Source organism: Bubalus bubalis, chromosome 6 (assembly GCF_019923935.1).
Source record: "Bubalus bubalis isolate 160015118507 breed Murrah chromosome 6, NDDB_SH_1, whole genome shotgun sequence".
Classification (NCBI taxonomy): domain Eukaryota; kingdom Metazoa; phylum Chordata; class Mammalia; order Artiodactyla; family Bovidae; genus Bubalus; species Bubalus bubalis.
The window spans coordinates 51,219,519-51,244,907 of record NC_059162.1 but is presented as its reverse complement, the minus strand read 5'-3'; the positions used below and the strand labels follow the sequence as shown (position 1 = coordinate 51,244,907).

The 25,389-nt window shown below is 38.6% G+C and overlaps 2 protein-coding genes across 24 annotated transcripts in view; one reads left to right on the top strand and one right to left on the bottom strand.

Annotated features, from left to right (window-relative positions):
- GLMN (glomulin, FKBP associated protein) overlaps positions 1–20,385 on the bottom strand; it is a 45,231-nt gene extending 24,846 nt beyond the window's left edge. For 2 of the 4 annotated variants that reach the window (XM_044944697.2, XR_006551810.2), the window contains exons 1-7: positions 20,050–20,189; positions 19,349–19,411; positions 18,832–18,957; positions 14,581–14,700; positions 10,067–10,175; positions 8,740–8,980; positions 7,133–7,235 (exon numbers count right to left, since the gene is read on the bottom strand). In XM_044944697.2, the coding sequence (XP_044800632.2) occupies positions 7,133–7,235; positions 8,740–8,980; positions 10,067–10,175; positions 14,581–14,700; positions 18,832–18,957; positions 19,349–19,387 (738 nt within the window). In that variant the 5' untranslated portion in view covers positions 19,388–19,411; positions 20,050–20,189. The other 2 variants (XM_006061351.4, XM_006061350.4) reach the window with 2 other exon arrangements.
- RPAP2 (RNA polymerase II associated protein 2) overlaps positions 20,357–25,389 on the top strand; it is a 126,985-nt gene continuing 121,952 nt past the window's right edge. For 19 of the 20 annotated variants that reach the window (XM_044944693.2, XM_044944688.2, XM_006061340.4 and 16 more), the window contains exons 1-2: positions 20,357–20,486; positions 21,226–21,271. In XM_044944693.2, the coding sequence (XP_044800628.1) occupies positions 20,414–20,486; positions 21,226–21,271 (119 nt within the window). In that variant the 5' untranslated portion in view covers positions 20,357–20,413. The remainder of the gene's footprint in view (positions 20,487–21,225; positions 21,272–25,389) is intronic. The other variant, XM_044944694.1, reaches the window with a different exon arrangement.

The window sequence follows — 25,389 nt, the reverse complement described above, 5'->3', positions numbered from 1 at the left end:
ATGAATTTCTGCCAACAATCTGAAGGAAGTGAGTAGGAAGATGAAACAGTTCTGGAGAGAGATGCTGGTGATGGTTACACAACAATATGAATGTATTTATGCCACTGAACTATACGGTTAATGGTTAAAATGGTAAATTTTATATATGTGTGTATTAGTCATGTCCGACTCTTTGTGACCCCATGGACTGTAGCCACCAGGCTCCTCTGTCCATGGAATTCTCCAGGCAAGAATACTGGAGTGGGTAGCCATTCCCTTCACCAGGGGAATCTTCCTGACCCAAGGATTGAACCCTGGTCTCCTGCATTGCAGGCAAATTCTTTACCATCTTAGCCATCAGGGAATATTTTATAATTAAAAAAATGCTTCAGAGATACCTGAGAACCTAAACATGTGAGACATACAAGGATCATGAAATGCCAATAGACTAATCAAGTGAAGAATACTCCAGTAACAATGTTCTACCGACCACTGTCTGCTGGATATGGACTGGCTAGTAGACTCTTGTGTTTTAAGAGAAAGAGAAGCATCCCCACATGTGTTAACTACTACAGTTTCATGTTTGTTTTAAGAGGAGAAGGAAAGAGAAAAAGAGAGACTTAAGAAACACAAGATTGCTCCTGTGCCTTTTATTCTACTTCTAGTGTGCTAGAAAGCATCTGATCTTCAGTGTCCAATGAAATTAACCTGAGTTTTGGCTCTACCATTTATTAGCTGTAAGATACTGGGTTAGTTCCTAACGTCTCCAAAGCCTTAGTTTCCTTATAAAGAAAATGACATTACACCTATGTCAATATTTATTGAGAAAGTTCCACCAAAAAAGTTCAAGAAAGTTAAAGGCCACAAGAAACTACTAAATAAAAGTCAAAAGGGAATGACAAAAACAGCTAAGTCAGAATGAACACTGATGTTCCACATAATCACTAATTTATTCAATAAATACTTGAGTGCCAGGCACTGGGCCCGATATTGTGGAGAATTAGAAAGCCAAATAAGACTTTTCCAGTCTTTAGGGAGTTAAAATCTGCCTATCCCAGATGGCTCCATTAGTCATTTCAAAACATAAAAAAGAACCATGGAAACTCATCCTCAGTCACAAGAGACTGCTATTCAGCTACCAGATGCTAAATACATATTGATTTTCGAAGCTACACATTCTTATTATAGCTATAAAACAAAAATTGACTATATTGATTCCAAATGTCCTATTAATAATGAAGTTTCATTTCTTTATCCAGCCAGTACTAGATGTTGTTCTTTTCCCCACAGAGTAAGGTTAGCCTTTTAAAAAATCGTTATATGTAACCAGATTCTACAGTGCTGCTGTAGATATTTGGGGTTCACCTGTGTCCCAATTAGAGCCTTCACTGTCTATCCACGTATCACTCAGCTGACTTGCTCAGACCCAACACACCTGACCCGCTACAATTTCTCATGGCAGTCTTTGCCCTCTCATGGAATGTTCCCATGCTGCAACCCTTGGGGCATTCAAGCAGTACTCTGCCAAAACAACCTGTGCCAGAGGGATGGCTGAGATGTGCCGCACTTACCTCTCCTTCAGCAGCACCTTCTCACTTCATTTCATGCCCCAATTTCATCTGTATTTCTTAACTGCTTTGTGCTTCTTCACTGCTGGCTCTACTTGTAATGCTCTTTCCACTGGGATCTTAGAACCTCTTCCTAACACCCTCAACCTCTTCATAGGATGCTTGCTGTAGCTCAATGCTCTAATTAAACCTGACTGGTTTCTGGTGGGAGCTGCTCATACTCTCCCATCTCTTACATCGCACAGCCAGAAAAGCAGCAGCAGGAAGGCGTGGTATGGGTAGAGGCTTAGTATTATCTTAGTTCTTCCTGCACTCTCAGGCAAAAGCACATTTTCCTTTGAAGCAGATGTCATAGTGCCCTTTATCTGTCCTCATCTCTGTCATATGCTGACTTTCTGGTCATTTCCCCATGTTCACTGAAGGCTGGTATCTGCTCACATGCCTTTTCTCTATCCAGCTCCTGCTATGATCCTGGAGTTATGCAGATAACTCCTACAGCAGGTCAGCCTCATGGTGTTTCTGACCACTAAATTCTAACGACCTTAATTTCTAATCCATTTTGGCACCAAATTCCATCCTGGATCTCTGTCAACATTTGGAGCTATTCTATATTAGATACCTAAACTCCAGCATCTCATTTTCTGACTACAATTTCTTATCTTATCTCTCCTACCAACCTACTTATCTACCTCTGACTTCTCTAGTATTATGATGCCTTCATTTTTAACCTACCCATCTGTCCCTCCTTAATCCACTTCTTTCCCTAACCAACCAATGCACTATTATTTGAACTATCTGCACCCTATATTTCCTTTAGCTACGTGTACCCAACAAAATGCCAGCCTTGGAAAGACAGCTACAATTCACCTTTCTACTTCAACACCCAGACAGCTGATACTACTGGAGAAAAACCACACAAATACTTATTTCTACAGCTGTGGTCTTCAACAACAAACCCCAAGTGCTCAGCACTACTGACTAATGCTCTCTTGGTCTTCTATCTCTCTTTTCATTCCACTCAATATTCCAAACCTTTATCAGTTTTCTGAAGCCCCCTGTTCAATCCTCATTTCTACCTCCTCATTCTTAGGAAACATGAGGCCAGTGGGTCTGATTCCCTTGATGATAACACTTCATTTCTGCTACAAATTTTTCTACATGCATATCTGTTCTACATGTTCTTCCTCTCCAGGTGTCCTCGATCCTGTGCCCAGCTATCTGCTCTCCTCCTGCCACATTACTTCAGTTATTCCATAACACTTTTCTTTTCCCCTCTGATGGTTTCCACCCCTTTAGCCTATAAATATGCTCAAGCCTCCCTATCTCTCCCAATTACCTTCATGTCTTCTCTACTGCCTTTTCCTTACTCCTCCAAACTCTTCTAAAGTGTAGCTTATATCAGTTATCTCCTTTGTCTCATTTTTCATGCACTCCTTTATCTACTCAACTGATTTCTGTCTCCCACACTCTACTCAAATTGCTCTTGCTAAGATTATCAATGCCATATACTTCCTAAATCCAGTGGATGCTTTTCAACTCCAACTCTACAGACTACTTCTGCTGCATTTAACAGTAGCAATCATTTCTTTCTTTCTAAACTCTACCGCTTCAGTTTCTGTGATATTTTCATCACCACTTTGACACTCCTTTCTTAGTCTCTCTGATGGGCTTGTTTATGAGCTGGTACCCTACAGAGTAAAGCTGAAAGCTAAGTGCTGAAGAATTGATGATTTTGAACTGTGGAGTTGGAGAAGACTCTTGAGAGTCCCTTGGACTGCAAGGAGATCAAACCAGTCAATCCTAAAGGAAATCAGTCCTGAATGTTCATTGGAAGGACTGATGCTGAAGCTGAAACTCCAACACTCTGGTCAGCTGATGTGAAGAACTGACTCATTGGAAAAGACCCTAATGCTGGGAAAGATTGAAGGCAGGAGGAGAAGGGGATGACAGAGGATGAGATGGTTGGATGGCATCACTGACTTGATGGACATGTGTTTGAGCAAGCTCTGGGGGTTGGTGATGGACAGGGAAGCCTGGCGTGCTGTAGTCCATGGGATCACAAAATGTCGGACATGACTGAGGGACTGAATTGAACTGAACCCTACAGGGTTCAGCCCTGAATTCTTTTCTCACACCGATTCACCTCTTTAGGTTAATCTCATCACTCTTATTCAAAATTTGCTCCTTAAAAACCTGCTCTCTCTGAGTATTAGATATACATATATATATATTTTAGAGATAATTGCTAATCTGGTTAGGTGTCACAATGGCATTGTGGTTATGTTTTTTAAAAAGTCCTTACCAATTAGAGAAGCATACATAAAGACTCACAGATGAAATGATATATCTAGGACTTGCAATAAAATACTACAGCAAAAAGGGGGGAAGGGATAAATTAGAAGACTGAGATTGACATATACACACTACTGTATATAAAATAGATAACTAATAAGAACCTACTATATAGCATAGGAACTCTACTCAATACTCTGTAATGAGCTACAATGGAAAAAAAATCTAAGAAATCGTGCATATGTGAATAAGTGATTCACTTTGCTGTATTGCAGAAACTAACACAACACTGTAAATCAACTATACTCCAATAAAAATTTAACACACTAAAAAAAAATTAACTTTACATTGCTTATCAACTCCAAAAAAAAGGGGGGGGTAGGCTAGATAAAACAAGATCGGCAAAAACGTTAATTGTTAAAGTGAGGCAAGGGGTACATGAGACTATGTTACATTGGTCCCTCTACTTTTATGAATGTCTTTAAATTTCCACAATGAAAAAAAACTTAAAGCACAGAACCCCCTACTCCTTGCTTGTGTATTCTCTATCTCAATTACTGGAACCTATACCTGTCCTATTATTAAGCAAAAAACCTTGTCCATAACTCAACTTTTTTACTATTTTTCTAAATTCAGTCTATGACCAAACTTTGCAGTTTTATCTACTTATAAAGTTCTCAAATCTGCCTTCTCTTCTTTTCATTCTCTTATCATTCTCTCTTAACTTAACTCTCATCATTCTCACTTAACTCCCAAAAGATACCTAACCAATCTCCCTACTTCCATTCTTATTTAAGTTCAACCTCCATTACAGTGGTGAACTCAAAACAGTTTGATTACATCACTCCCAGCTTTAAGTTTCCAACTTTCATAGCCATCTTCTTAAAATGGGGTACATATATCACAAATGGTGAAGTCTGTACTGTTTCCAGAGGTTTATACTGTACTCTCGCTTGCAAAAATGAAGCCCCAGGTTTTTATATACTCCGGGGAAAATCCATTCCCCCTCCCTCTTCATCACCCATGACCTCTTCACTACTATTTAACTACATATCTGTTATATCAGTTACCAATCATCTCTCATCTTAGAATCTAGCTTCTCTAAAGTTCTGGCATCTTCTCTCCTAATTCCATCTCTCCTCAAATTTCAAATTCTGAATACAGAGGGCAGACTACAAGGTATACACGAATTCTGACTAAGCAGAGGTGTGGTGCCCTACCCCCTGAACATGCTCAAGAGTCAACTATATGTTAGGATCTTAAAAAAAAAAAAGAAATATATATATAAAGGAGAAAAACATCTGGAAGGTGGTGTGAGATAACAGAAAATATATACGGGTCTCTGCTACTGGTTGTTGGCACAGTGTTCCTGTTGTTGTTCAGTCACTAAGTCGTGTCCAAACTCTTTGCAAGCCCATGGGGCTGCAGCATGCCAAGCTGCCCTCTCCTTCACTATGTCCCAGAGTTTGCTCAAATTCATGTTCACTGAGTCAGAGATGATTAACCATCACATCCTCTTCCACCCTCTTCTTTTGCCTTCAATCTTTCCCAGCATCAGGGTCTTTTCCAATGAGTTGCCATTTCACATCAGGTGTCTATAAAGTACTGGAGCTTCAGCATCAGTCCTTCCAATAAATAGTCAGGGTTTCTTTCTTTTAGGATTGACTACTTTGATCCCCTTGCTGTGGAAAGGACTCTCAAGAGTCTTCTCCAGCACCACAATTCAAAAGCATCAGTTCGGTGCTCAGCCTTCTTTATGGTTCAACTCTCACATCCATACATGACTACTGGAAAAACCACAGCTTTGAGTGTACGGACCTTTGTCGGCAAAGTGATGTCTTTGCTTTTTAATACGCTGTCTAGGTTTGTCATAGCTTTCCCTCCAAGGAGCAAGTGTCTTTTAATTTCATGGCTGCAGTCATTGTCAGCAGTGATTTTGGAGCCCAAGAAAATAAAATCTGTCACTGCTTCTACTTTTCCCCCTTCTATAGTGATGGGACTGGATGCCATGATCTTAGTTTTTTGAATGTTGAGTTTTAAACCAACTTTTTCACTCTCCTCTTTTATTTTCATCAAGAGGCTCTTTAGTTCTTCTTCACTTTCTGCCATTAAAGTAGTATTATCTGCATATCTGGGGTTGTTGATATTTCTCCCAGCAATCTTGATTCCAGTCTGTGATTCATCCAGCCCAACATTTTGCATGATGTTTCAGGATTCCTGAAACCTTTTCTAAGTGATAAGAGCACTAGGAACATCTGTTCTAATACTGGTGTTTAACCCTGTCCCTGACACAGTGCTCTAAAACCTCTGTAAATTTCTGTTATAAGACAGTAGAAGCATCTTTTATTCTAGTAAAGAGATTCTGAGTGGGCACTAAGATGGCTCCTGGGTAGGGGGTGGTAACCAGAAAGAACAAGCCATGATTAGAAGCTTGGAATTTTGAGTCCCATCCCCCAGTTCTAGAGACGGGAGGGACTGGAAATGGAGTTAATGTTTTATCATGTCTAAATGAGGAAGCCTCAATAAAATCCCCAAAATATGAATTTCAGAGAGCTTCAGGCTAGAGATCACAGTGTCCTGGGATCATGATGTATTCCAACATCATGAGACTAGAAGCTCCTGTGCTTAGGACCCTCCAACACCTCGCCCTATGTAGCTCTTCATCTGGCTGTTCTTCTGCATCCTTTATCATATCATTTAATAAACTAGTAAAATAAAGTAAAGGTTTCCTTTTAATTCTGTGAGCTGTTGTAGCAAATAATCGAACCAAATAGCAGAAGGTCACGGAATCTCCCATTTGTAGCCAAGCCAGACAGAAGTTGCGGGTAAACTGGGAACCTAAGACTAGCAACTGGCATCTGAAATAGGGAGCAGTCTCATGGGACTAAGCCCTTAACCTGTGGAATCTGATACTATCTCCAGGTAGTTAAGTGTCAGAATTGAGTTAAACCGTAGGATGCCCAGTTGGCACTGCAGAATTGTTTCATATGGGGGGAAAAAACCCACACATTTTGTGACCAGAAATGTCAGAAGTAAAGTTTTTTGAGTGAAAGTAAAGGAAAAAGACATAGGAAAACTGCAGAATTTTCCTGTACAGATGTTAATATTATTTATATCTGGTTATTGAAATTATTGCTATTTATTTTTCATCTTTTTAACTATGTTCTACAAAAAATACATATTGCTTTATTAATATATGTGTCAATTTACATGTCCATGTGCCGCAGATGAGAATATAGCAGGTAATATTTTAGATTACAGATTTTATAACAAATTAAATTAGCTGTACTTACTATTATTTCGGATGCAAAACACTTTAAAGGATCATCTCCAGCTTCTTCAGACTGCTCAAGGAATTGTGCTGTCAGCAAAGGGCATTTCAAGCTTTTCAAACAACTAAAATGTAAGAAATAGGTAACTATGAAGACAGCACTTCCTAAGTATAAAATAACTAGTTTTCACATGAAAAATAACATAACTAACATGAAAAATAACAATAAAAAATAAATAACCAATAACTCAGTGGCCTGTAAAACTGGTGATATAAGATTTTTCTTACTACTAATGGGGAGAGCATAAGAATACTGTGCTAGACTCACTGTGCAGAAAGTCACTTTCATGTCTGGACTATACTGATGCATACTGAGTATTTGTCTTAGGACAGTGTTAGTGTATACGTAGTTTTCATAAGTTCAAGGAAAACCAGGACAATGCAGTAATTTTTTTCATAGAGCTGTATTTGTTTTATTTAGAAAACCAAACTTTATTCTGTGATTAAGCCCTACCTATTTCTCGAGTTAAAACGTATTTTCTTTCATGAAACAATGAGTTTTATAAATGGTAAAAAAGAAAAAAAAAGGTTTAATATCCTAGCCTGACAAGATAGAAAGCTGACAGCAGTTTTAGTCTCCCCAATTTTAAAACTAAAATTATTGGTACATGTAATTCAATATAATCCAGTCCAGCACTGTCTAACAGTCCTATATATAAAGTCCCTATGTAATTAAAAATGTGTTAGCAGTCACACTAAAAAAGTAGTAGGAGACAAGAGAAATTAATTTTAATAATTTATCTTATTAACCCATATATTAGAAACATCATTTCAATGTTATCAGTATAAAAATTATTAAGATATTTTAGTATCTCTTTTAATAACAGGTTGTTGAAATACAGGGAATATTTTACACTTACAGCACTAAATTTGGATTAACCATGTGTCAAGTGCTTGACAACAATACACAGTACTCCTTTGCACAGCCTATAGTACCCCTGGTGTGAATGCAACAGGGTTCTCTGCTACTGTTTTTGTTATCAAATCGGAATTTCAACTGTCTGGTGCATCTTTTGCTGCTTTCAAAGGCAGAGTAAAACATAATTCCCCTGGAAAAAAACAGATTCTTTGAGCTACAACTATCTATTCTTCCACTGCTACTGTTCACTTACCGTAAGTAAAGGCAATCTATAAAAGAATATAAGTAAACTAAAAAAAATGGATGTTTGTTTTAATTTTTTTGAAAAGTGAAAGTTGCTCTGTTGTGTCCTGCTCTTTGCAACCCCATAGGCTGTGGCCTGCTAGGCTCCTCTGTCCATAGAATTCTCCAGACCAGAATACTGGAGTGGGTAGCTGTTCCCTTTTCCAGGGGATCTTCCAACCCAGGGACTGAACCTAGGTCTGCTTCATTGCAGGTGGATTCTTTACCATCTGAGCCACATGTACATATGTACTTAATTTTTTAAAATATCATTAAATGCCCATGTTACATTAACTGAATTCCATATTCTTCTAAAATTCAAATTTTGAAACTAGATTTACTTTCCATCACAAATAAAGAAACATTTTAAATAACTGAACTATCAAATACTTAAGTTCATTATGAATTGTTCTTAAAAATATACTTACAATTTCAGTATTTCATCTTTTAATTTCTCATTTTCCATTGAGTTTTCCTTGTTATCAATGACATACTCCACAAAAGGTTTAGTGAACTCTATTAAGGCCTTGCAGCACTGACAAAGGCCATAGTCATCTGCCTGTATTTGTTCTTTTGAGTATGGAACAGGAAGGAGAGAGAGCTGACTCCAAAGTGTAGACAATGCTAACCCAACTGAATATGCCTTGTTGTTACGAAGTTTCTGAATCACTAAAACAGAGACCAAGTTGTTACTTGAGGCTGCCTCATGAAGTATAGTAAACAATGAAGAATAAGTCCAATAAATGCCAAATTACCACATACAGTTTCTCCCTCCACATTCCAACAACTCTGATATCAAGATGACATATAATAGCCTAACTGGCAGTATTTTTTTTCCTTCTTAGAGGTGCATAAAATAAAGCACCTTACGATCATGGCACTTTACAACAGATGCCATGAAATTTTGTTTAGGTATGTTCTTACCAGGTTACATACTTAAAACTTAAAGAAGTAATTCTTTCTGTATTCTTTGGTTGTTATAAGCATAACATAAGAACAAGTATCTTATAAACTATAAAGCACTGTAAAAATGAAATGCAGTAGTATTAGATTTTTCTTTCTAGAAGACTTTAAATATTTCAATTGATACAAATCTGCTGGGCATTCACATTTAAAACAAATTTACTCTAAGTTTCTGATCCCAGGTCCTTCTGATAGACTGTGTTACATGTTGGTTATAAAATGGGAGTCTCTTCCCATGCATAAATACTATCTGCCTTGGTTGCCAAAGTCGATTACTTACCAGTAATTTTTTTTTACTCAGTCATGAAAACTTTTCTTTCCACTTGTTTCATTCTTCAGTAATACCTTTATTATTCCTAATCCCAACCTCCTAAGGCAGAGGCTGAGCAATGCCCTGCCTGATACCATTCTTAATTAAGATACAAGGCTACCACAACAAAATCAGATTGAGCAGTGCAGAACAGCCAAAACATATCCTTCAAATATGTTTACAGGAAAAATTCTAAATATAAGTTGCAGACAGGAAGGTTAAGCAAAAAGCTATAGGTTGTAACAAAGCATGTGAAAAGGGGCATGACATTCAACAATTTACTGGGTACCCACACTGTGCCAGGTATTGCCATCTTTCTATGAGCAGTAGGATTCAATTTGGCATTGCTATTACTAGTTTAAGCAGAGTATTCAATAATTAGGCATAAACTATACTTTGGTAGACTGTTGACATCTTGGAGGAACGTCAAGGCATTTACACAAATAAAACAAGGAACACTTAGGTATCAATATACTCATTACCTGTTTGTAATGGCTGAAGTAAAAGAAGAATAATTTGGGATATCTGTTTTCCGGAGGGCTCTTCAATCAGTTCAAGCAAACCCAACAATAATTCCTTTGGATTACATAACTATAAAAATATTCACAATTGAACCTGTTTAATACAAGTTGTATTTAAAGCCACATTATTATTATTTTTAAAAGGCATATACTGAGATAATATAATTATTTTTGCATATGAGTAAAACATCTCATAAAAATGTTTTTCAAAAATACACTGGCAAAACCCAGAGTCTGTGACTCTATGAAAGCAAGCAATCAAGGTCTCCTAATGGACAGCTACATTTACGAGACTTAAATTACTGATGAATGGAAAAGTTAGAGAAATAGGGGAAAGGACAGCCTGATCACCAGAGCTGAGGTTTCTTTTGAGCTTTGATGTCTATTCTGAAGGCTGTCTTCATTTTCCAGAGCTTCCAGCAGGTGGGACATTTCTATCTCACACTGCCAGGGTGTTTAGATGAGTGCAGAGTCTCTTTTGTCTTTGCTGAAGAAACAAAACTTTGCTTTGCTTTCTGACTGGTCTTATCACCTCACCTGCCTTGCTTTTCTGAAAGCTCTCATAGTTAATAACTAAAACCTAGGGAGTTCCTTCTTTCCAAGTATATATTTGTGTTTATTTACAGTGATCTCTAAATGGCTTCTTATAATGTACTTTTCCTTAGAATTTCTCTCTCTTAACTATCATTTTTGGATTATAACTCTATTAACCTTTTACTCAGAGCCTCTTTCTAAGGTGGTCGGTTACACCTAATATATTTGCTACTTCTACGTCCACTGTGATCACTAGCATTCTAGGTTTTATTTTTTAGATTTCTTTGTGGTATATTCTTTTAGGGAACATACACAGAAAAAAGAGGACTGGGATTTGATTTTATTTTCAACATTGCCAAAAGATCAGTGTGGCCATGAACTACCTCCCTAAATTATCTAAAGCATTAATTTCACATCTATATAATAAGCTACTTTAAAAAAAAAAATAGATCTTTTTAGGTCTCTCTTTGAAGATTCTGAATCAGTGGATCTAAGATAAGGTCAATCTGATCACGCAGACCACAGTTTGTCTAACTTGGACCTAAGATAAGGTCAATCTGATCACACAGACCACAGCTTGTCTAACTCAGTGAAACTAAGTCACGCTGTGTGGGGCCATCCAAGATGGACAGGCCAGGGTAGAGAGGTCTGACAGGATGTGGTCCACTGGAGAAGGGAATGGCAAACCACTTCAGTATTCTTGCCTTGAAAACCCCATGAACAGTATGAAAAGGCAAAAAAATAGGACACTGAAAGATGAACTCCCCAGGTCGGTAGGTGCCCAATATGCTACGGGAGATCAGTGGAGAAATAACTCCAGAAAGAATGAAGGGATGGAGCCAAAGCAAAAACATACCCAGTTGTGGATGTGACTGGTGATAGAAGCAAGGTCTGATGCTGTAAAGAGCAATATTGCATAGGAACCTGGAATGTTAGGTCCATGAATCAAGGCAAATTGGAAGTGGTCAAACAGGAGATGGCAAGAGTGAACGTCGACATTCTAGGAATCAGTGAACTAAGATGGACTGGAATGGGCGAATTTAACTCAGATGACCATTATATCTACTACTGTGGGCAGGAATCTCTTACATGAAGTGGAGTAGCCATCATGGTCAACAAAAGAGTCCAAAATACAGTACTTGGATGCAATCTCAAAAATGACAGAATGATCTCTCTTCGTTTCCAAGCAAACCATTCAATATCACGGTAAACCAAGTCTATGCCCTGACCAGTAACACTGAAGAAGCTGAAGTTGAATGGTTCTATGAAAACCTACAAGACCTTCTAGAACTAACACCCTAAAAAGATGTTCTTTTCATCATAGGGGACTGGAATGCAAAAGTAGGAAGTCAAGAGATACCTGGAAAGAGAGGCAAATTTGGCCTTGGAGTACAAAATGAAACAGGGCAAAGGCTAATAGAGTTTTGCCAAGAGAACGCACTGGTCATAGCAAACACCCTCTTCCAACAACACAAGAGAAGGTTCTACACATGAACATCACCAGATGGTCGACACCAAAATCAGATTGATTATATTCTTTGCAGCCAAAAATGGAGAAGCTCTATACAGTCAGCAAAAACAGACTGGGACCTGACTGTGGCTCAGATCATAAACTCCTTATTGCCAAATTCAGACTTAAATTGAAGAAAGTAGGGAAAACCACTAGACCATTCAGGTATGACCTAAATCAAATCCCTTATGATTATACAGTGGAAGTGAGAAATGGATTTAAGGGACTAGATCTGATAGACACAGTGCCTGATGAACTAGGAACAGAGGTTCGTGACATTGTACAGGAGACAGGGATCAAGATCATCCCCATGGAAAAGAAATGCAAAAAAGTAAAATGGCTGTCTGAAGAGGCCTTACAAATAGCTATGGAAAGAAGAGAAGCGAAAAGCAAAGGAGAAAAGGAAAGATATACCCATTTGAATGCAGAGTTCCAAAGAATAGCAACGAGAGATTAAGAAAGCCTTCCTCAACGATCAATGCAAAGAAATAGAGGAAATCAATAGAATAGGAAAGACTGGAGATCTCTTCAAGAAAATTAGACACGCCAAGGGAACATTTCATGCAAAGATGAGCTCAAGAAAGGACAGAAATAGTATGGACCTAACAGAAGCAGAAGATATTAAGAAGAGGTGGCAAGAATACACAGAACTGTACAAAAAAGATCTTCACGACCCAGATAATCATGATGGTGTGATCACTCACCTAGAGCCAGACATTCTAGAATGGGAAGTCAAGCAGGCTTTAGGAAGCATCACTACGAACAAAGCTAGTGGAGGTGATGGAATTCCAGATGAGCTATTTCAAATCCTAAAAGAGATGTTGTGAAAATGCTGCACTCAATATGCCAGCAAATTTGGAAAACTCAGCAGTGGCCACAGGACTGGAAAAGGTCAGGTTTCATTCCAATCGCAAAAAAAGGCAATGCCAAAGAATGCTTAGACTACCGCACAATTGCACTCATCTCACATGCTAGTAAAGTAATGCTCAAAATTCTCCAAGCCAGGCTTCAGCAATACATGAACCACGAACTTCCAGACTTTCAAGCTGGTTTTAGAAAAGGCAGAGGAACCAGAGATCAAATTGCCAACATCTACTGGATCATCGAAAAAGCAAGAGAGTTCCAGAAAAACATCTATTTCTGCTTTATTGACTATGCCAAAGCCTTTGACTGTGTGGATCACAATAAAGTGTGGAAAATTCTGAAAGAGATGGGAATACCAGACCACCTGACCTGCCTCTTGAGAAATCTGTATGCAGGTCAGGAAGCAACAGTTAGAACTGGACATGGAACAACAGATTGGTTCCAAATAGGAAAAGGAGTACATCAAGGTTGTATATTGTCACCCTGCTTATTTAACTTATATGCAAAGTACATCATGCGAAATGCTGGGCTGGATAAAGCACAAGCTGGGATCAAGATTGCCAGGAGAAATAGCAATAACCTCAGATATGCTGATGACACCACCCTTATGGCAGAAAGTGAAGAAGAACTAAACAGCCTCTTGATGAAAGTGAAAGAGGAGAGTGAAAAAGTTGGCTTAAAGCTCAACATTCAGAAAACTAAGATCGTGGCATCCAGTCCCATCAACTTCACGGCAAATAGATGGGAAAACAGTGGAAATAGTGGCGGACTATTTTTTTGGGCTCCAAAATCACTGCAGATGGTGACTGTAGCCATGAAATTAAAAGACGCTTACTCCTTGGAAGGAAAGTTATGACCATCCTAGACAGCATATTCAAAGGCAGAGATATTACTTTGTCAACAAAGGTCGTCTAGTCAAGACTACTGTTTTCCCAGTGGTCATGTATGGATGTGAGAGTTGAAGTATAAAGAGGGCTGAGCACAGAAGAACTGATGCTTTTGAACTGTGGTGTTGGAGAAGACTCTTGAGAGTCCCTTGGACTGCAAGGAGATCCAACCATTTCATCCAAGGGAAACTGGTCCTGGGTGTTCATTGGAAGGACTGATGTTAAAGCTGAAACTCCAGTCTTTTGGCCACCTGATGCAAAGAGCTGACTCATTTGAAAAGACCTTGATGTTGGGAAAGATTGAAGGCAGGAGGAGAAGGGGACGACAGAGGATGAGATGGTTAGATGGCATCACTGACTCAATGGACGTGAGTTTGGGTAAACTCCGGGAGTTGGTGATGGACAGGGAGGCCTGGCGTGCTGAGGTTCATGGGCTCGCAGAGTCAGACACAACTGAGCGACTGAACTGAAATGAAGATAAGGTTATATAATTCTTACATCCACAAAATTTGGGAAAAATGAAATGGAATTGCCCATCCGATAAATAAGGATGGGCCTATTTTCCAAAGAGTTTCCCCCTATATTTTCATGTACTAAAGCTTTCTCACCAAAAACATTAAAGGAAATTATAAAATACTGCTGCATATTGCAACAAAGTGAATCTAGTTTTGTTAACTTACCTTTACCAATAAATCAAGCAGCAGGAAATGACACTTTCTTTTATCATCTTCCTTCTCATTCCTTAAAAGTGATCGAACAACAGGACCAACAAGATTCCAGCCCATATTCTTGACAATGACCTGTAAAAACGTTTTCAGAGTAAAGCAAATACTGCCATCTACAGGACTCTCACAGTGAGCTTTCTTAACCTGGTGAAGCTTACAATTTCCTCAAAAACAGAAAAGATGAGGCAAGTGTGTCCATGAACATCTCCCTATTGACTTCCTAGGACTGGCAGCTAAGAGATAACAAATTCTAAACTGGTTTTTAATCCTTACACTGAGGAAAGGCAAATGAGTCTTTACTTTTAATCAGGTAAGTTAGTCTTTCCCAGGATTTAAATAGTTCCTCTATTTCCAACAAGAGAGCTAATTTGCTTTATATGAGCAGTACTTAAAATTTTCATGGAGAATTTTGCTCCCAATTCATAAAGAAATCCAGCCAACACTCATGAACCTTTTAAAGTTCACTGGAGAATCTCTAAGTATATTATAATCATGTAACTTCTGTAAACATAAAGGGGATACCACTTCATCAACTTTCTCATCTACAAACAGCTTCTATTTTCAAAGATATTTCAGAATGCTTATACAACTAAAAGTTTAACTTGTAATTCGTGATTCACATTCATTATCAAAACCACTGATTCTTTTTTCTAAAGCAATTATTTAATTAAGATGTATTATAGGCTGCCAACTGTTTGGAGCAAAGGGAAAGGATTCACCCCAGTTTCTCAACATCTGGCCTCTGGATGACATAAAAAATAAAAGGAGATACAAGAAGGTTTTATGACTGAGGAACAATTTCTAGAAATTTTCCATTAAGTACAAAAACTTTTTCAGTCATTTGCTTCTCATCATTAGAACTTGGTGACATGTTTTACTGTAACTCTTCAGCTTATTGAAATCCAACGCAAAATTGAAAATGTTGCAATGTAAAATAAAATGTTGGTGTCGTTTTCTTTTTTAAGGCAGTAAAGTCAGTTTTCTAGCCAATCTCTAGTTTGCCTTCAAGTGTATTAGTTTTCCACTTTCTCCTGGCCTATTTTTTAAAGTTTTCTTTATTAATCTGGCTTTTTCAGAATCAACTTTAATAAAAAGAAATTTCCTACTACCCATTCTAAACTTAGAAATCTAAAAGAACTTTTCAAATAAAAAAACACAAGCCACCCTAGAGCAAAACCACTGATTTTCAAAACTATTAGCAATATACTCCACTTCTCTGACCTGCATTCTACTTCAACCATTAGTATTTATCAAACATATTTGATAGGACCCTAGAATACTCTAGGTGCAGGAAGTAAAGCAAAAAATACATCAGATAAGCAATCTATCCTCAAAGGATTCATATTCTAGGTTCATTCAAAAGAAAATACATCTAAGAAGAATACAGATCAGTACAATACTCCCTGAAGGAACTCATTCTTATAAAATAATAAAGGTAGAGTATAAAGTATAGCAGAATAGTCACTTCTAACGAGGGAAAGCGAGAGAGGCTTCCCAGAACAGGGGATGGTTATGCTAAGGCTTGTTAAAGAAACAGAAGTTTATCAGGCATGGAAGTGAATGTGTTAGTTGCTCAGTCATGTCCAACTCTTTCTGACCCTGTGGACTGTAGCTCGCCAGGCTCCTCTGTCCATGGGATTCTCTAGGCAAGAATACTGGAATGGGGTAGCATTTCTTCTCCAGGGGATCTTCCCAACCCAGGGATTGAACCTGGGTCTCCTGCAAGGCAGGCAGATTCTTTTACCATCTGAGCCACCAGGGAAGCCCATCTCTGAGTATAATTAAGAGAAATTTCAGATTTGAATAAAATTTTACATATCTGAGTTGAAAAAAGGATTGTGACAACATATCACAGAATCATAATCTCAGCTGCAAGTTCCCCAGTTATTATGTAAATAATGAATCGTTATGAGGAAGGAGAATACTAACTATCCAGAAGCTACATCTTGTTCAGTTTAATACAAACAACTGTACCAGGTAATAATAATTATTCCCAATTGACAAATGAGAATGCCAAAGTTTAGAGATTACTGAGATGCCTAATGTTTGCTAAAATGTGGCAGAGTCAGGATTTGCACATAAGGCTGTCCCACTCCAAAGCCCACAGTTTTCCCACTGTATTAGTGGTTTCAATGGGGGTGCTTTTGTTCCCAATCAGGGGACATTTGGTAATGCTTGGAGACGTTTTGGTTGTCATTACTGGGGTGACAACTGCTACAAAATATCAATAGTACTAATGCTGAAAATCCCTGCACTATAGCATCTTAGGACAAACTACCATTCCTGTGACTTTAAACAACACTTTTTTTTTTTTTTTAACACAAAGTGGATTAACAGTAAGTCTTGATCAATCTTGACTGTCACCTTTCTTAGAAAAGAAATCTAAGGTGTACTTTTAAACTCTGTCTTATCAATATCTGAACCTCTGAATTGAGAAAACCACACATGGGACTTCCCTGGTGGTCCAGTGGCTAAGGCTCTACACTCCAACGCAGGCTGGAGGGAGCCCAGGTTTGATCTCCGGTCAGGGAGCTAGATCCCACGTGCCACACTAAAAAAAAAAAAAAAGATTCTACATGCTGCAACCAAAACCCGGCTCAGCCAAAAAATAAACCACCACACTTTACCAAGGTGATTCTCAAGCTATTAAGGTTAAGCCTCACTATTCTCAAGTCTGTAACGATCACCTAATCTCTAACAGTCAGACACAAATCTACATCTTAATCTCCTATTTCTCTACTGAGCTCTAAACATTACTTTTCAATTACCTGTTGCAGCTTAAACTCAACATTGCCAAACAATGCCAACTTCCTTGTCCATCAAAGGAACTTTCTCCCCTTCTTAAACTGCCTTTTTCTGTTCAGTATATATTATCTCCTCAGAGGCTAGAAACCCCATCATCTTTGTCACTTGTCTCAATCTCACAATCAGTCCTCTCTATTCTACTCTAAAACTTCCTGCAAGTGCTACACAGTGCTATGGAGGTTGACGAAAATTAGTTAAGAGCTCTGAAACCAGGCTGTACAGATCTAAATGTCAGATGTCACATAAAAGCTAAGTAACTTGGGGCAAGTCACTAATTTTTCAGTGACACTTTCCTTATCTAGAAAATCCTATCAAGGGATTCAGGAGAGACTAGGTGAGTTAAAAGATGTAAAGCACCTAAGAGCATCTGGCATATAGTAGATACACAATAAATATTGTTAACTTTTATTAATTTTATTATGATTAGCTAAAAGTAAGGTACTCTCAAAGGTTCTCCTCTGAGAATGCAATTGGAGAAAACCAAGGAGTTAAAGAAAGCATTATTTTATTTGGGGCTACAGTGGTATTACAAATAAATATCAAAAACAAATGTACTAAATAAAACATCCTAATATTTACTAAAAAAAAATTATAAATAAAAAGAGATAAGACCTTTGAACTAGTAAAAGAGATTCTGTAACAATGTATGATTAAATGGTTTTAGTAATCTAAATACAATCAAGGTGCCCTGTAAGTAATCCTAGGCCAGAATGACTAGAATGTTATAACAAAGAAAAAAATTTTTTTTTGGTGGAGCCACATGGCATGCCAGATTTTTGTTCCCTGACCAGGGATGGAACCTGCAAAGGAAGCACCCAGTCTTAACCACTGGACTGCCAGGAAGTCCCTACAAAAGCTGTATAAATAAATAGGACTATAAAGTATGTTCCTTGAAATAAGATGATCTCTTATATAGGAAGTGTGGGGCTGGGATGAGTCCAAAGACAAAATTAGGTGGTGTTATAAACACTGTGTCCCACCTGTTCCTGATCCCAAGAAGATCCTTTACCATTGTGCAGAATGATTTCTGAGACAATTATAGCCAGATGATATTGGCCAATAAGGTCATCCAGCTCTCCCAAAATATTATTTGCATTTTACTTATATTTCAACTGTAACACTTATTCTGGAGAAGCTAAATGAGTTAACAGATATAAACCATCTGTTTATTCTGCCTCTTTATTGCTAGTTCTTTACATGTTTATATCTTCCACTAGACTGTAAGCACCTTAAAGTATATAATTGATCTTATTTCCTTTTTATTTTCCACAGTTTTCTACAGTGGATCTTAAGTTGATTCTTAAATGTTTGCTGAAAAAAATGAATGGATGAATGATAGTATCATGTGCCTATTCTCTTACTAGTAAAGACTAAAAAAGTACACAGAAATATTGTACTTACCTTATTCTTTTCATTCTGAATAATTTCTAATAGCTGATCTATGTGCCCTTCATCTATACATCTTTGGCCTGCTAACTGAAACAGGCCAAAATCTTCCTCTTTAAAGTCTTGCTCTTCTAGGATTTGCTGGCAAAAACAAACAAAAAAACAAGTATGTTTAGGCAAATAGAAATTCAATAACTATTTGATTTTTCTCTAAAAAAAGAAATCTGTTTAAATTCTAGATAAGCTGCACGTAAGCATATGTATGAAAATTAGGATTAGGCTAAAAAATACTTCAATAAATTGCCTTGAAATCCACTGTGCCAAAGAAATCTATGATAAGGATCCGTCAAGTGACATATCCAATCTGTCTTCCTGCCTTCATGCTATTTATTCATAGGTCAAAAAAAGCAAGGATTAAATTAGATTAACAATTTGAGTGACTGCAGATGTAATTAAAAATAATCTGTGCTCTTCCCATATTCTGAAAGGTCATTAAATGTCATTAAAAACAAAAACAGAAAAAATTACTTACACATCTCTTTATGATGGACTGTAGCTCCTCCACAGCCATTCCTTATTTTTTCCAGTTTTAATGCTGAAATTGATAATATAAATACACTGTTAACTATCAGTAATACTATACTGAATTATAAGTTACTTCATTCTGATGAATTATTAATAAATACAATAAAGAAAATGGAAGGTTATTAAAGCTGAAAATTTTTTACTGAAACGTTAGCCTAAGAAATTAAAACAAAAAACAAAACAACAAAAACCTCTTGTTTCATCCTTCAAGTTTTTTTGGAGCAAAATTTTGAAAGATAAACTGAAGGGGAAAGAAATTCTTTAGTTCATTCCCAAGAGGTAGCACAAATTTACACTAAGATCTTTTAAAAGACAGTCTCCCCCGCACCCCCCAAAGGTGGGCCTAAAATAATTCTAACTATCAGGGAGCCTTTTTCTTTTCTTCTTTTTTTTTTTAAGTCGCACTTGACAGAAATTGAAGTGTAACACCTGGAGGGGATGAAAGTTGGGATGCCTTCCACCCCAAAAGTAACAAGCATTACAGACCCGGGCATCTGTCTCTAACAGATGTACTGCGCCCCGCCCCATATAATCAATCGTGATAGTGAAATCACTGTATCGCGCGAAGACAGGCAACAGGCCGCCCTCGGGGCAATACCGCCCGGTTCCCAGCCCAGTAGTAGAGGCGGGATTCCGCCGGATCCTCACAGCAGCCGGCTGCAGGGCGAATAAAACCCCAGCGCGCATGCAGGCGGCATCCAAGGGAAGCCATTTCTCCCGGTTCCTGCCTGCGTCGGCCATTGGGCCCCAGACCTCACGGAGGCCTCGACCCCGACGCCGGGTCCTCCGCGGCTCACCTCCCACCGCGAGCCCCGGCCGCTAGGGACCCCGCGTGTATCCGCCTACCGCCAGGCCTCTCGCCCCGCTCACGGCTCTCCTCCGCAGCCGCCGCCGCCGCGCTGCTTTCCGGGTCCCTCCCCTACTGGCCGGCCCCGCCCCGCGCTGCGCGACGGGAGGCGGAGTCTTGGGGGGAAGGACGCCAAGGTCGGTTCCGACACTGACGACGCGCCCCATGGCCGACTGGGTCGGGCCGTGCTCTGCGGGCCGCAAAGCCCGGCGTCCCCGCGCCTCCCGAGTTGTCGCAGGTAGGAGGAAGGGCCTGTTCCCAAGTTTGGAACTGAGAATTCGGCCCCGACAGAATTCCAGACGGAGGCATGCGGGCGCTCCCGAAAGGCTGCCCCAGGGAAGGAGATCCTCGGGGGCAAGAAGGCCAAGAGCTTTCTACCGCCGAACTCTCGCCTTCTGGGAAAGACCTTCGTCCGAATCCCCATCTCTTGACGCTAGTCTTCCAAGATTTCCCCCAAAATGGGCTGGCTGTGCTCCAGGCTCTAAGGGAAAGGGCAGGAGAGCTCCTGAGAGCCTACAATCGGGGTCGTCTGAGTGGGCAGGTGACCAGGAGGGCGTTGGAAGGGCGAGTGCAGCTGGCCTTCACCCTAGCACTGGTCCTCCTTGCAGGTGGGCTGCCCCTATGGTGCCCTGGATCTCTTGGGGGGGGGTGTCACACCCCTCTTTACCAGAGAACGAACATTGAGGGGGACGGAGAGAGGTTGCCTCTAGATCTCAGGCTTTCAGGAGTGCTTAATTATGCAACTAGGATAATGAGAAAATGCAGTCCTGAAAGAGGTACATTTTAAACAAGAAAAATAATTAGCTTGCAAAACCAAATTGGATTCCCTTCTCATTTCATTTGATTTTCACACAGAGTTGGAAGTGAAATGTGTGGAGAAGAAAGGATGGTCTACAGTTTATTTGGGCAAGAATCTGTCCTGTAACCTGGTGTTCGTGTACACTTGACCTACTGTTTTTTGTTTCTTTTAATGGTAGGTACTAAGCAAACAAGTGCCTTGAACCAAGAAGATGCTTCTCAAAGGTATGTGAACTACAGACAGCTGCTTTCACTTATCTGTTAATCACATATTAATTGAACCATTTGTAAAAAGTGTAATAGGTACTACCTCAGAGAAAACTAGAGAGAAGGGGAAGATCTGAGAAGTACTGTAAACTCTCACATAGACTGTTATTTCCCCTACTCTTCCATGCCTTAAGAAAACCAAGTTGACACTTTTAGATTGCTGGTGAATGTATGACTATCTGTAGAAAAATGTCAGTGGTAATAAACATTCCTGAATTAACTAGGAACCTTTTTTTCATCTCTTCAGATACTTTCCTTTTTGTTTTATATACCAGACTCCAAGAAACTTTTTGTTGTTTTTCTTTGTTTACATCGTGTCCATATTTTCAGCAGAAAGTTGTTCTATACTATTCAGTGAGCATCTCCTAAAAAGGCAACCTTTATCTCCTGGGACAAAAGGTTCTTAGAATAGATGTCATCTTTGAGGATGATGTAACTATATATAAGATTGGTTTTAATTCATTCATTCAAGAATTATTTACTGAATGTAAGATATGCTATATCTGTGTTAGTCTCTGTGGATAAGACTTTTTTTAATTTTAATTGAACTCTAGTTGATTTATAATATATTAGTTTCAGATGTACAATATAGAGATTAAATATTTTTATAGATTATATTCTAAGTTATTACAAAATAATAACTAAATTTCCCTGCTATACAATACTTTCTTGTTGCTTATTTATTGTATATATAGTTTGTATCTCTTAATCCCATACCCCACTCTTGCCCTTCCCTCTGCTGTTTCCCCACTGGTAACCACTGATTTGACCTCTATATAAGTGATCTCAGAATATTTGTCTTTCTCTGAGTTACATCACTAAGCATAATATCCTCTAGGTACATCCACGTTGTCGCAAATTGCAGAATTCCATTCTTTTTTATGGCTGAATAGTATTACATGGCATGTGTAAACCACATCATCTTTATCCATTCGTCTGTTGATGGACACTTATGTTGCTTCTGTATCTTGGCAATTATAAATTATGCTCCTGTGAACATTGAGGTGCATGTGTCTTTTCAAACGAGTGTTGTAATTTTCTTCACATGTATATCCAGGAGTGAAGTTGCTGGATCATATGGTAGTTCTGGTTTTTTAGGGAACCTCTATACTGTTTTCCGTAGTGGCTGCACAAATTTACATTCCCACTAACAGGAGGATTCCCTTTTCTCCACATCCTCCTCAACATTTGTTATTTGTAGACTTAAATGAGCCTTTTTGACAGATGTGAGGTGGTATGTCATTTGTGGTTTTGATTTGCATTTCTCTGATGATTAGCGATGTTGAGCATTTTTTCATGTGCCTGTTGGCCATCTATACATCCTTGGGAAAGTGTCCTGTTTCTTCTGCCCAGTTTTTAATTGGATTTTGTTTTTATATTGAATTGTGTGAACTGTTTATATATTTTGGATATTAACCTCTAATTGGTCATATCATTTGCAAATATTTTCTCCCCATCAGTAGATTGTCTTTTCATTTTGTTGATGGTTTCCTTTTGTTTGCAAAAGTTTTTAAGTATAATTAGGTCCTTCCTGTTTGTTTATATTTGCCCATTCCCTTCACCTTGGAAGACAGATTTTTAAAAATTGCTAAGATTTGTGTCAAAGGCTGTTCTGCCTGTGTTCTCTTTGGGGAGTTTTTCAGTTTCAGAGACCCTGAGGATATGATTTTGAACAGTACAGACACAGTTCCTGTCTAGTAGAACAGAGAAATACCAATTAAATTATCACAAATAAATACATAATTGCAAATGAAAAGACTGTGATGGAACTAAAAACAGAAGAGGTTGGCAGAAAGGGTGGTATGTGTTCAGGGAAAAACTTCTCTGAGAAAGTAATAATTAAACTGACTGGAAATATTGTAAAGTAATTAGCCTCTAATTAAAATAAGTAAATTTAAATTAAAAAAAAATAAACTGATTGGAAGCCTAGGTAGGCATTTACCAGACAGAGTAGTGAGGAGAGACCTCCAGCTAGAAGCACCAATATATGTGACAAGAAAAAGCTTGATCATTTAAAGAAAGGAGAGATACCCAAGGTCGTGTGAAGCATTCTGAGCAAAGGAAGAAAGGAGTGTAGGAATAAGCTAGAGGCAGGGTTGCATTCAAACAGTACCAGTAGGCTAGGGTGAGAAATTCAGATTTTCTAAGTGCAAACAAAACTTCAAGTGATAAAGTAATAGAATTTAAGTTTCAAAAGTGTTAAGGATACATTTTGATATTTGGCAAAACTAATACAGTTATGTAAAGTTTAAAAATAAAATAAAATTTAAAAAAAAAAGTGTTAAGGATAATGATCATTTGGGAGTAGAGAAATCAGATGAATTTGAGATCTGTTTTCCTATGGAGCAGAATGACTATACTTGGCTTTAGAAAATAATACAACAGTAAAATTTAGTTAATAATAATAATATACAGGTCTCTTCAACGTGGATCTGACTACACGCCTGAGGAGATTATCTTTTATTCTAAGTACTACGTGAAGCATATAGATAAGCTGAAATGTATTTCAAGCAAATCACCCAGGATGATTTGCTTGAAATTTGCTTGCAGGTGATGATCATCACCCAGGATGATCCTTGAGGGTAACCGACTAGGTGTTGAGAGAAGTGATCCTTCATGAATTTATTCCTACTGAAAAATACTTCTACGTTCAATCCAGCTGAATAATATTAAGCCAGAAATTATAAAGAGCTTTGTGAAAATATAAAACAATTCTGTAACTCACATTGAAGTTTTCATTTAAAAATATGTTAACGTATAATGGATATATTACTATTAAATGAGTTCATGAGTGCTTGAAATTTTTCTCACCTTTAATCCCAGTATGGTAACTACCTTTAATCCCAGTATGGTAACTATCAACAAATACAATCTGCATAAGCAAAAACTAAGATTATAAAGGACCACTGGATGCCCAGAAGTTTGAGAACCACTGCTGTAGACCATACCACGTGTCGTCATGAGGGATAGAAGGGAGCTCTGAGACAGGGCTGTCCATGGGAAACAGCTGTAGATATTCATCAGTTCAGAGGAGTCTGCTGTTCCTGCAGGTTGAGGTAATTAACTCCTTAAGTCAGCAACTCCTAATGCACATTCTATTCTGATCTTACTAAATGACATAGCTTTTATTGGTAAGCAGCAAAATGAGGAAAATAATGTTTTTCTTAAAGCTAAGTATATTCAGTACAAAGAACTTTGGCACTGCACAGAAAACTTTTTTCAGTACAAAGAATATTTAATCTGTGTCCATGTCGTTTTTACATTTTTGGTGTAAGATTGGTCTTTATGAGATGGTGGGAGAACAGGTGTTAATTACAAGTTTCTTCTTTGTAGGGAAAGAGCAGATTAACCAAAGTGGTGGTGGTCAGGCTCTCTTGCCCCAGGGCATCTCGCTCTGACCCCAGGTTTTGTAAATACATGGTCATGTAACAGCTGAGATAACTTAGAGCTCCGCGCACACGTGTCACGATGTACCCACTTGGCCACGGGCCACTTTTGTTCTGTAAACATATGAGCTCCACCTAAAGAGCTTTTTGGCTGCGTTAGGGCTGTGTCCACTGGGTTAGTCATGAGAGGAGAGAATACAGTGTATCTGCTGCTACAGCTGTTGTTGCAGTCAGGAGAGAATAAATGTGTCTTCACTTACTATGACTCCGTGAGTTTTCTTCCAGGTTCCCTGCCAGCGCCTTGCCTACCCTGGGTTTAGCGAACAGTGTGAACAGTGAGACATTCTTGTTTTAATGTCCTTATTTGTCCCTAGCTGGCAGTCTTGTGACAATTCTCCAAATTGTTTTTGTAAAACATATTGCTCCAGGCAAAAAATTAGATGCTAAAGTCTTGGCAGTCAATAAAGGTAGGGAGAAAAGGTGAATATATTCTCAGTTCAGTTCAGCCACTGAATCATGTCCGACTCTTTGAAACCCCATGGACTGCAGCGCGCTAGGCTTCCCTGTCCATCACCAACTCCCAGAGCTTGCTCAAACTCATGTCCATTGAGTCGGTGATGCCATCCAACCATCTCATCCTCTGATGTCCCCTTCTCCTGCCTTCAATCTTTGCCAGCATCAGGGTCTTTT